This window comes from Trachemys scripta, chromosome 8 (assembly GCF_013100865.1).
Source record: "Trachemys scripta elegans isolate TJP31775 chromosome 8, CAS_Tse_1.0, whole genome shotgun sequence".
In the NCBI taxonomy this organism is placed as follows: Eukaryota; Metazoa; Chordata; order Testudines; family Emydidae; genus Trachemys; species Trachemys scripta.
The window spans coordinates 41,627,751-41,640,368 of NC_048305.1; the positions used below are offsets into that span (position 1 = coordinate 41,627,751).

The 12,618-nt window shown below is 55.7% G+C and overlaps 1 protein-coding gene across 7 annotated transcripts in view; it reads right to left on the bottom strand.

The window, feature by feature from the left end:
* Positions 1-12,618, bottom strand: part of NOS1AP (nitric oxide synthase 1 adaptor protein) — a 186,585-nt gene that overhangs the window by 28,323 nt on the left and 145,644 nt on the right. For all 7 annotated transcript variants that reach the window (XM_034778112.1, XM_034778109.1, XM_034778107.1 and 4 more), the window contains 2 exons: positions 6,975-7,138; positions 1,854-2,021 (listed from right to left, as the gene is read on the bottom strand). In XM_034778112.1, the coding sequence (XP_034634003.1) occupies positions 1,854-2,021; positions 6,975-7,138 (332 nt within the window). The remainder of the gene's footprint in view (positions 1-1,853; positions 2,022-6,974; positions 7,139-12,618) is intronic.

Here is a 12,618-nt window from a genome sequence, read left to right on the forward strand (position 1 = left end):
ACACTGCATCCAGCATGGAGCTCCTTCTTCTTCACACTAGGGCACCCAGCCATGGGGCAGATTTGTCTGGCCCAAGCAGAGAGACACTCCCACAGAGGCTGTGCTGAGACTGGGTAAGGGAAGCAGGAGCACTGGCACCTGCTGGCAGTGATGGAATTGCAGATGGCTGCAGGCGCCAAGGCATGCTGTCAGGAGCAGGGGAGCTGGAAGTTCCCATTGGGACAGCTGCCCGTTCCCACGTAGAGGGGCAGCCCCGTGGGTTTCAAAGGCCGTTCAGCTGCAGGTGAGGGCCAGGCTAGCTCATCTTGAGACAGACTCTCCCTGCAACCCTAACCATGGCTCCCTGGAGCCTCCAGTGAAACAAGGGTCTCTGGGTATGTCCACACTACAGTTAGGCAGCAGCCCGTGTGTGGCTGGCCCCCTGCCAGGCAGCCCATGCAGGGCTGTTAAATTTGCAATGTAGATGCTGGGCTCTTGCATCCTCTCACCTCACAGGGTCCTAGAGCCCAGACTCCAGCCCAAGCCCAAATGCCTACACTGCAAACAGCCCCTTAGCCTGGCCCTGCAACCCATGTCATCTGGTAGGGGCCAGCTGCGGGGTTTTAACTGCAGAGTAGACAGACCCATTGAGACCTGAGACCTGGAGCTGATTTCCTCCCCGCAGCAGTGTGCCTTGACCTCTAGGTCCATGGCCGACCCTGAGCATCAGAGAATGCAGGGCCCTGCTCCAGAAGAGCTCTGCCTAGCCCAGCCCAGGCCACAGCAGTCTGGACAATTCCTTGCTGCATTTACATTCCTGCTGAGCTGCGTAGATCTGCATGAGGGTTGTAGCCAGGACCCTGTCCCCAGCTCAGGCGACAAGGGCAGTTGATACCCATGATACTTCACTGGCCCACACACCCCACAGAGCAAACAAGCCCTCAGCGCTTGTCAGGTGTGAGACCTAGACAGTGGGATCAATGCACTCTGCACACATTAGCCAGCCCCTGACTGTCAGTCCTAGTAAGCTGGCCGGGCTGAGCTAAGCTGTGTGCCCCTCTGGCCCCTGGGATGTGGCATCCCATCGTGTGCCTCCACACAATGGGGCCAGCAGTGCTGGGGGCTGTTGGTGCTGCCTGCCCCTGCCCATAGCACAGGGGATTGGCTTGCAGTGCAGTGAGGTTCCCGGAACGCTATGGGTGACTCGCTGCAGGGGCAGCTGGGCTGGGGGCAGGGCATGTGGCTTGGGGAAGGATGTCTGCGGGTTCCCTGATGCCCCTGGCACAGTGCATATGGGGGGGCAGCTCTACTCCTTCCTTCAGTCCCACAGCTCTTGCTGTCTCCCTGACTTCTCTTCTGAGCTGCCTCCCCTCAAACTGACTGGTGCCGTGGCCCAACTGGATCTGCCAGGTCCTCTCCCTCCCGCCGGGCTGTCCCTGCTGAATTCCCTTCCTCCATTCGGGGTGACCTCGGGCTCTCTCCTCCTGTGATATACCCAACTCCCACCCCTCAACCGTGGCTAAGATCAGACCTATCCCCTTGTCTAGGCCCACACTGAGGCCCGCCCGCATCATCATAACCCAACGTCCACTTGTCCCTGCAGCCATTCAGAACCCTCCCTCCACCTCCACCCGGTTTCAGATCCCTCCTCTGCCTGCTCCTCCCTTCCTGCATCAAGGCCAAGCTCCTTGGCTGTGCCTCCAGGGCTCTGCCACTTCTGGCTTATCCGCCCGTGTCCATTTCCATCCCACCCTTCCCAGCACACCAACCTCTCACACAAACCCCTCCACATGGCCCCCTGTGCATGCACTGCTGCCTGCACAGCCCCGCTTGGCCCTGGCACGCCGGGGCTCTAACAACCACACTGGCAGCACCTGGGCCATGGCCACTTGTGTCTGTTGCGTCTGTTGCTGCAGAAGCTGCCCGAGAAACTGCATTTGGTGATGAGCGGAGAGAGGGGTCCCCAGGTCCGGCAGCTGGGAGGAGGAGGGGAGCAGCAGCTTGGGCGATGCAGTCAGGATACTCTCAGAGTGGAGGGAGTCCTGGAAAATATAGAGAAAAGCAAAGCCTGATCCACTCTGTGTGCTGCCCTTCAGCATGCCTGACTAACCTAATTGCCTTCTATGAGGAGATAACTGGGTCTGTGGATGAGGGGAAAGCAGTGGATGTTTTATTCCTTGACTTTAGCAAAGCTTTTGATACAGTCTCCCACAGTATTCTTGCCAGCAAGTTAAAGAAGTATGGATCGGATGAATGGACTATAAGGTGGATAGAAAGCTGGCTAGATCGTAGGGCTCAACAGGTAGTAATCAATGGCTCCATGTCTAGTTGGCAGCCGGTATCAAGTGGAGTGTCCCAAAGGTCAGTCCTGGGGCTGGTTTTGTTCAGTATCTTTATTAATGATCTGGAGGAAGGCATGGATTGCACCCTCAGCAAGTTTGCAGATGACACTAAACTGGGAGGAGTGGTAGGTACGCTGGAGTGTAGGGATAGCATACAGAGGGACCTAGACAAATTAGAGGATTGGGCCAAAAGAAATCTGATGAGGTTCAACAAGGACAAGTGCAGAGTCCTGCTCTTAGGACGGAAGATTCCCATGCACTGTTACAGACTAGGGACCGAGTGGCTAGGCAGCAGTTCTGCAGAAAAGGACCTAGGGGTTACAGTGGACGAGAAGCTGGATATGAGTCAACAGTGTGCCCTTGTTGCCAAGAAGGCTAACGGCATTTTGGGCTGTATAAGTAGGGGCATTGCCAGCAGATCGAGGGATGTGATCATTCCCCTCTATTCGACATTGGAGAGGCCTCACCTGGAGTACTGTGTCCAGTTTTGGGCCCCACACTACAAGAAGGATGTGGAAAAATTGGAAAGTCCAGCAGAGGGCAACAAAAATGATTAGGGGGCTGGAGCACATGAGTTATGAGGAGAGGCTGAGGGAACTGGGATTGTTTAGTATGCAGAAGAGAAGAATGAGTGGGGATTTGATAGCTGCTTTCAGCTACCTGAAAGGGGGTTCCAAAGAGGATGGACTCAGTGGTAGCAGATGACAGAACAAGGAGTAATGGTCTCAAGTTGCAGTGGGGGAGGTTTAGGTTGGATATTAGGAAAAACTTTTTCACTAGGAGGGTGGTGAAGCACTGGAATGGGTTACCTAGGGAGGTGGTGGAATCTCCATCCTTAGAGGTTTTTAAGGCCTGGCTTGACAAAGCCCTTGCTGGGATGATTTATTTGGGGATTAGGTCCTGCTTTGAGCAGGGGGTTGGACTAGATGACCTCCTGAGGTCCCTTCCAACCCTGATATTCTATGATTCTATGATTCAGTCACACAGCTCTGCAGTTCCAAAGCATCACACAGCTGTAGGCTAATGCGTTGGAGCCAGAACAGCCGTAGGGAACTTAGTCTCTAACCCCAGTTACACCTCCGACTTCAGTGCAAGCTAGGAGCCTAAGGAACTGACCTTCCTCAGCAGCAGCTCTGTCCTCCAGCTGGGCGCAGAGCAGCCCACTGGCCAGGCCAGCAGGAGGCAGAAACCCTGTAACAGACTGTGATACCTAGGTGCTCGCTCTCCCTGACACTGGGGCCGGCTCTGTGGTTCAGGCTGACTTTGCTCCAGCAGGTGCTCCCAGCAGGATTCTTCTGCCCCCTGAATGGCCACTCGGCCTGGTGAGCTGCCCTGAGCACGACGCTCTCAGCCTGAGTCACCTGAGTGCACAGAGCCAGCGGCCGCCAACACATGCTCCAAAGCTAGAGTCAGAAGGGTGGCCCCAACCTCACTTGGGGTGGGTAGAGGTCAGAGATTTGCACCTCGGCTCACAGCTTTGCCCTAGTTGCCAGCAGCTTCCAGGGGTGGGGGCAGGAGGCAGCTCCCCGTGTGAGCCCTCCTCAGCAACCCGTTTCTTCACCTTCTGGCTTGTGAGCCCTTGAGTTCCCTGGGTTGGGTTTTCTGACCTTCTTCTGCAACCCAGGTGGCCAGACACTTCCTCTTCTGAACAAATGGAAGCTGAGACTGTCATGCATTCATGGGCCTCCAGGAGCTGGGGCTTTACAAACACACCAAATAGCGATAAAATGGCAAGAGCTGGTACCACTGGCAAGATGCTTCCTGGGGACTGGCTCCCAGACAGGCTCTTGGTGTCTCACGACTATGTGTAATGCTGACACACTCAGTTGTTGGTGGCCAGGATCAAACATAGCTCTTTTAGCCAAGGCTGTAGCTAGCTCATCACTCTCTAGCTCAGTGGTTCTCAACCAGGAGCACCCCTGGAGTACTCAGAGGTCTTCCAGGGAGTACATCAACTCATCTAGGTCAGTGTTCTCTGGGGGTTGCAGGATGGGTTTAGAGGGGTCACAAGTGCTGGGCTGGCGTTAGGGGTGGACACCACACCATAGGGGGCCCTGTAATGCTGTTACATGCTTCAGCACCTGGCAGCAGGGCTCGGGCTCCAGGGGTACAGTAGTCTGGAAAGGTTGAGAACCGCTGCTCTAGCTGGTATAGGTGCCACAAGAGTGGGACAGAGTGCCACACCAAGCAGGCCTGGATCACATAGGCAGCGCCCTGGCTCTTCATGCCAGCCGCACAGAAGCTCACTCTGCTGGCTCTGTGACATGCTATATCGCACCATTCCTCTCTCCTCCTGCACTTTGGGCAGCAGTGGGACTGCCCTGCCCTGGGTTGAACAGACAGCCCCCAGCCTTGGAAGAGCCATATGGGTCCTACCTCCCCTGACCCCATGGCACCCCACTAATGACACAGGTGTCAAGCCTCAATGCATGTGGCCTTACTCACAAGAGGCTCACTGCTGGGAGCACCAGTGCGAAGGGCTCCACAGCCTCTGGTGCACTGGGAGAGCAGTTCTAAGCAGCACAGTGCGGTGGTCACAGGCTCCGCCCCCCCCTCCCCATGAGGGAAAGGGAAAGCCAGGAATGACAGGGGGGCCACTGGCAGAGCCCAGCAGAGCCGCGTGCTCATAAGCTGGGGATTCACATGGCGCTTTCCCTACCAGACAAACCACATAGCCAGCTGTGTGGCTACGTCGGTGCCATGAGCACGGGGCCCATGCACCTGCACCCCGACTGTTCAACTCTCATGCCCCGAGGGTGGCCATTCTAGGGGATGCAAGGCAGGCAGGAGCGATGGGACCGTCCCCTCATCAATACCTCTCTGTGTGCCAGAGCACTGCCGGCTGACAGGGAAGGACTTGGGCCCACTGGCTAGAGAAGGGGACTGGGAACCAGAACGTCTGGCTTCTATTCCCAGTACTGCTACCAACGTGTCATGTGAGCCACGGCCCCTCCATGCCTCGGTTTCCCCACACTCCAGTGGGTACTCATGTACCTTGGATGATGTTTGTGTGACTGAATTAGGGCATGCTTGTACAGTGCTGTGTGAGCTACGAGAAGAGGGACTGGGGAGGGGAGAGGTTTATCATCCTGGGGAGCCCCTGGTTCTCTGAACCCCCCTTGCAAGATGGTGCTCTGGCCAACTCTTCCCTTGCCATGGCACTCACTCAATCCTGATGTGCCCTGGACGAGGACCTGGCCTCAGCTTTGGCAGGGCTGAGCGGGTGGGACAAATGTGCAGCACCACAGCTAGGCGGGTTAGCAGCACGGCTGCCTGCTCACAGGGATGGTTCTGGGATGCTCTGAGTCTCTGCAGGGCGAGTGGAAAGCCAATGTCCTAGGCTGCACTGGGGACCCAACAGAGGAGTGGCTGTGGCCTGGTCTCTGAAGCACAAGCAGAACTCCTGGGTAAAGGGCGGCTCTGCTCTGCTGGCCTCTGACAATGCCCAGATGTGCTGGGTTAATGCACCAGGCGATCCTCTCCTGCCAGCAGCTGTGCACTGCCTGCACGGGCTGTGTGGTCAGGCAGAGGGAGATGTAGCTCCACTCCTGCTGCTTTCCCTGGGAAACTAACATTGCTCCATTCCCAGGACATGCCATTGCCAACGGGAGCGAGGGGGCGACACAGGGACTAGTTTGTGTTTGGACTGCAGCAGTGCAGGACACAGCGCTGGGAGCTCTGGGTGAGAACAGGATGAGGGGGAGCCAATGACTATGAGCTTCTTTTATTGTCGGGGGGCTAACTGGATGGGGGGGGGAGTTGGAGAGATGGGATCAAGGAATGGCCACTGCCCCTAATAGAGAGTAACGAAGCATGATAGCTGGACTCCCACCCTGCGCTGCCCCTGCCCAGCACACCCCGCAGCAGGAGCCAGGCACTGCCACCCTCAGGGACCAGAGCTGGGTCTGCCATCTGAAGAGCCACAGCCTGTGTCCTCAGGGCTCAGCATGTCCCGGAGGTTTCAGGGCTCTGCGCTGACCAGCAATGGGGAAAGGTGTGTGTTTGCTGGAGACACCGTGGTGCCTAGGTTCCCCCTCTCTGGGTGTGGGGCACACACACTAGCTCTTAAAGTGGGAGTGCACAGAGGAGAGTGAACCTGGCTTCCTCCAGGGCCCCAGCAAAGGCAATTCGCCCTGGTCTGTGGGGCGGCTCATGGAAGAGGCATTTCCCATGTTGTGGGGTCTGGTCAGCCCCTCGGCTCCCCTTGTTAATGCCCTGGCAGAGTGGGGGGGATGCCAGCTGCCGTCACAAGTACACGTGCTGTTGTACCAGCTTCAGGATCATGGTGTGGCCCCCCCCCATCTGATCACCCCACAGAGCTGCCACAGGTTGTTCCAGACCCATATCTAGACATGAGCTCCCTCCCTACCCCACTGGAAGGCAGCGTGAAACCCAAAGGTCTCTCTGAGTCGGGTGGGGGGGAAGTGACTCCCATGTGAGCCACAAGGGGAGAGTGTGGGGAGCTCTGGGGCTGCTGTGGGGAGAGAGCAGGGCACCCCCAGGCACAGACCCACGTCCTGCCCCCAAAGCCACCGAGCAATGCCGCTTGGACACACTCTTGGGAAGCCACGCTATCTGCGGGGACCCAAGACCTGTATCAGGGCTCAAGGGCCACCTTTGGGGCACAGCTGCTCTTGGTTGGGGCTGGCGTACCTTGGTGTCCGGAGAGTGCCCCAAGTCCTTCCCCACGGCGTCGAGGTCCGTCACCCCCCGGCTGAACTCCAGGGTGCTGCTCCCTGGTGGAGGGATCTCCACTGCGTCGATATCGGTCTCCTCTGCAGGGACAGCTGCCTTCTCAGCTCTGGCTGGGTGACAGGCTGGGAGGGGGCAGCAATGGCATGGTCAGAGGTGAGATGGGACAACAGCAACTCTGCCCCAGTCCAGCTCCCCGGGGCTGAGAGAATGCAGGCTTGGCTAGCAAACAAGGCCCATTCCTCCTTGTGGGGGAAGCACCTGAACACCTGCCATGGGTCACGCATCCCTAGCTGGCAGCCCTGGCTGACGCGCCCTATGGGGCTGAAGCCCTGAGCCCCACCTCTCTGCTAGACAGAAGCCAGAGGTGACACATGGGGGGTCATGTGGGGTCACATCCCCCACACTCAATTTTTGCCAGGATTTGCTAGCCCCACTTGGTCACATGGTGCCGCTGGGCCCCCTCCCTGCATGGCAGCTGCTGGAACTGACAGCCGGGGGCTGTGGCCTAAGGAGAGGCAGCGGCTAAGAGCTGGGAGCTGCAGGGAGAACTGATGCTTTTGCTGGGGCCTCTCCATGTGGAGCTAACACCTGGGAGCTGCAGGGTGGGGCCGCTGAGGGTAAGAGGGAGGGTGTGCCTGGAGGAGTGACTCAAGCTGTTGAGTGGAGGCCTGACCTTTAAATTGTGCCCCCCTCACTTTCAGCAGGCACCAGTCACCTCTGGCAGAAGCTCCTAGCCCCCCCACCCTGCTGCAGGGCAGAATCCCCAAGGCCCCTCTCCCCCCAGTCTGGTAGATGGTGAATGGGGGGCTCTGCAAGCCACACTTTAATGGTAAAAGAGCTGGATGTGGCTCACGAGCCATGGTTTGGCCACCCCTGGCATATAGCATGTCAATCCACAGCATGCCTTCCCCCAAGCCTGTAGGGCCCCCGGACTGCCCCTGCCACTCCAGTGAGACCCCTGCATTCTGCGCGGCAGAGGGAGCGCTGGGGGCAGTGTTGGCTAAATTCCCGACCAGCTCCGTGGGATGCAGTGCTGATAATGCCATGGTGCCACAGTCTTGCTGTTATCTGATGCTCAGTTCCAGTCATTTTATGCTGGCCCACAGTATCCTGTTTTCAGTGTTTGCTGTGAGACGGCATAACTGCTTGGAGAAGGTGCCTGCAGGGACTGGGGCATGGGCAGTCAGACCTAGTGGATAGATTGGGCCTGGAACCAGAGCCAGAGTTAGGTGCCAAGCCAGGGGTCAGAGCCAGAGACAGTCAGGGGCAAGCCAGGGGTTGAAGTCGGAGTCAGCATCAGGGGTAGGGCATAGGAGCAGGACCAGGAGTGAGGCAGGAACTGGGCAGAGGTGGGGTCTGGGATAAGGAGGGCAGGGGGCAGGAACAGATTGGGAGGCAGGGGACAGTGCAGCAGCAGTCAGCCAGGGATTGACCTAGTTGCTCAGACAACTTCCTGTTTCTGGTTTAAGTAGGGCATCCCAGCCAATCGGTGGGGCAGAAGTCTCCCCCAATCCGGAGCTTCGTGGGCCCTTTGTGAAGCAGAGCTTTGCTGGCCCGCTTTTGCAATCATTCAGGTGAGCTGATGGGTGGTGGTGGTGGTCTGAGCCCTGCCTGGGGACCCTCAGGTCTAGGTTCAAGGCCCAGGATCGCTCACATCAACCCCTCTCCTCGGAAGTAGGGGCTGGGTTTCCAGGCTGGTTTTTGTGGAAGGTGTTTACCAGGTCAGGAGAGTGGACATTCTTTGCTGAGTCCCAGGAGCTCTCTTTGGGACTGGCAAGCCATAAGATGCCAGAGTCTAACCCGTCTGATTCTGGCATCAAGGATCTCACGGAGAATATGCTCATCATGGTCATGAACATGTACTGGTGTGGGGTGATGGTTGGGAGTGGTGAGGGAATGGGTCCTGAATGTGGGGCTTCAGGAGTGATGTATGGAAAACTGGGTGTATTTGGAGAGAATGGGGCAAGTTGAGTTCAAAGATGACTGGGCTAATGTGCTGGAGAATGCGGTAGGGGCCAAAGAGCTGGTAGTCCAATTTATGAGATGGCTTGTTTGTGTGTATGTTTTTTGTTGAGAGCCATACCTTCTGGCCTAGCAAAAGGGCAGGCCCCTCCTGTCATTGACAGTCCACATGTTGTTTCTTTCTTCTAGGTGTCCTTCAGGTGAACTTTTAGGTCATCTTGGGTTTGACATATATTGTGTCTAGTCCAAGGCTGCTGGGTTGTGTGAAGTTGTGGTTAGCTCCAGGTAAAACCAAGGATGGAACCCATAGTTTGAAAAAAAAAATGGCTTTGCACTGTAGAAGCATGTTCTGCGTTATTGTACGTGAACACTTCCTGAGGTAGCAGCAAGAACCCTTTGTTCTGGTGGAAGTTTATGTAGTGTTGAAGATACTGCTCCAGAATCTGGTTGGTTCTCTCCACTTGACCCTTTGTCTGAGGGTGGTAGGTGGAAGAGAGGCAGGAGCAGATGCCCAAAATCCAGAGAGCTTCTCACATAAAGTGGGAGATAAATCACACATCGTGCTCAGAGACCATGTGCTATGGGACGCCATGGAGGCAGACAACTTGGTCCACATAGAGCTGGGCAGTTTCCTGGGAGAAGGTTAGGCCAGTGCTGGGCTGAATGTGCCATCTTTGTGAGGTGGCCCACTACCGTCGGAATGCTAAAAAAACCACCGGACTTGGGTAGTTCTACTAGCAAATCTAAGGCAATGACTGTCCAGGGGCCGGGGGAGTCTCGAGGGACTGCAGGAGTTCAAGGGTTCCCAGGGTTTATTGTGCAGTGCCTTGGAGTGGGTACATACATTGCAACACAGGCCTGCATGTGAGGCCACCAGAAGATATGAGAGACAAGGCGCTGAGTTTTAAAACAGCCAAAATGTCCTGCCGGGGGCGTGGGAGGGTGTCATGGCATACTGGTAGGGCTGTAGTCCTTGGAGGCCTAGGGAGAACATATATATGCTCATTCAGTAGGTTTCCCTGTCTCGGACATCGTGGGGGTCCTTACTTATGGTTTTCTGCTCGACTGGAGGGACTCCCTGGGTGAAGGCTGATCATATGAAGGTGAGCAGATCTTGGTGGGGAGCCGTGCCCAGAAAATTCTGAGGCTTGAGGATGGAGGAGGTTTTTGGGTTCAAGTCTTTAAGATCAGCGTTCCTTCTGGGACAAAGTGTCAGCCTTGCTAGTTTGGGTTCCTGGATGACAGGAGATTGCAAAATCAAAGTGCAAAAAGAATAAAGCCCACCGAAGTTGTTGTTGGTTGGAGGCCTTGGCCCTATGCAGATATGTGAAGTTCTTATGATCGGAGTACACCTGGACAGACTATCGGGCCTCTGCTAGATAGTGGTGCCACTCTGCAAAGGCCGTCTTAATTGCCAGGAGTTCTTTGTCCAAAATTTCGAGACGTGTGGGTGCAACAATCATTGAGGATTGTTCCTTTGGGGTAGAACCGCTTTGATCGTCAGGTTGGAAGCTCTTGCTTTGATGATGAAGGCTTATGTGGTGTCGGGATGGACCACTTTGGGAGTGGTGATAAACGCAAGTTTTAATTGCTTGAAGGCCTGCTGGGCCTTTGGAGACCACAGGAACCTGGTGTTTTTGAGGAGCAAGGCAATGAGAGGGGCGATCCGCTACAAGAATTTTGGGATGAACCGATGATAGACGTTTGGGAACCCAGGAAAGGCTGTAGTTCATGAACGTTCCATGGTGCTCCCCCATTCGAGGACTGCCTTTATCTTGCGTGGGTCTATTTCAGTACCCGCGGGAGATAGGATGACTCTAGGAATTCTATGGAGGACTGATCAAAGGCACATTTTTCTAGCTTCATATAGAGACTGGACAGAACAGATGTGCGTGCTGTGTTGTTTGGCACTGTCTGAAAAGATCAGTATGTCACCACGTATTGGCCCACAATGTTCCAGAGCATATCATTAATAAATGCTGAAACATCGCAAGCATTTGTCAAACCAAAGGGCATCACGAGATATTCAAAGTGCCCATAGAGTGTTCGAATAGAGGGTTTCCATTTGTTCCCAGCTCTAACTTGTACTAGGTTGTGTGCCCCCTGGAGGGCTAGCTTTGTGTGTACCCAGGCGGTGCTCATGTGGTCCATTAGCTCGGGGATTGGTGGTAATGGGTATTGGTTTCTAATGGTGACTTGATTCAGGGCCTGATAGTCTGAGGCTTCCAACCTTTTTTTTTTTAATAACAAAAAGGACTGGGGCTCCGGCAGGCAAAATGGATTTAGGAATAAAGCCCTTGGCTAGCTGGAGCAGAGTGTAGCCAGTTCGGGCTTCAACATGGTGTCCATACACCTGAATGTCTACCCCTGGTTGTAGCTCAACTGGGCAGCCATAGTCCCTGTGGGGGGCAAGGTGTCTGCAGGCGGTTTGACGATATCTTTGCAGTCGCTGTATTTGGATGGAAGTTGAGGACCGGAATCAGTGGGCGGCTCTGTGGGGCCAGCTACCCTGGTGTGCGACTGCTGTGGTCAAGAAGTGCTGCTGGCAGAATTGTGAGATTTTAGCTTGTGCCAGCTGAGAAGGGAGTTATGGTGGGCCAGCCACGAGCGACCCTGGATGAGGGGAAGTGCGGGGAATGGATGGCACCGCATGCAGGTCTCTCAATGACCTTGGATAGGAATGGTATCACTACCTGGTCTCTCGGCTCCTGGAAATGCAGGGGAGGAGAACAGGGCATGCAGGAGGAACACGTTCACTGGCTGTTCCTGCAGAAATGATTGATGGTGGAACAGTTCACAGCAAAATTCAAATTGTCAGCAGTAGGCTTCCGGGTCACCCCTCTGAGATGGGGGTGGGTGGGTGGTTCACAGCCCTCCAAATGATGATTTCAGGCTGTGAGCAGGCTCAGGATGCAGCCCTATCTCACTCTGTGCTCGGCTCACTTTCTGGAGAACTCTCCTCTGAGAAAGGCAGGCAGTCACCTTCTACAGAGTACAGCTGTGCAGCAGAGGGATTGCACAGCCAATCACTGGGCAGCAGGAGGGCAGGATACATGGGCCCTGGCCAGCATTAGGACAGGAGCGTGCAGCAGTGCTGGCCGACACTGAGGCTGTCAGTTGAGCTAAAGTATTTGCTGACATAACTCCTAGAGGAACAGCGTGAAGAGACTGTTGTTTGTGGGGCCCTTGTCTGACTGGATGTCAATGGGTTTGAGAGTATGAACTGCCCCATATGCCCTGCTGGGATGACTTTGACACCTAATGATGCTGTTTTGAGTTCAGTCCACTATAAGAGCTCAGAATTATGAGGAGGAGGAGCGGGAGAAAGAGGCAATGGGTCTGCAACGGGGCTGCCTGGCAGTGGGTCCCTGAGGGCACAGGTTTGTGCTTAAGGGACATCCCATGTAACACCTTGTCTCAGCACCGGCAGGGTGAGCAGGAGGGCGAGCAGACCTGAGAACCAAGCCATTCCTTGGGGTGATGGACAAGAGAGAAATGTATGCAGGGCCCAACCTGGCACATGGGGAAGAACACGCCAAACTGGCTCCGGCTTGACTCCTCATGAAATGCACTCGCTTAACCCTGGCGTGCTCCATGCCTAGGAGAGATGCCAATGCTCCTCAGTTCTGACTCGCAGCCC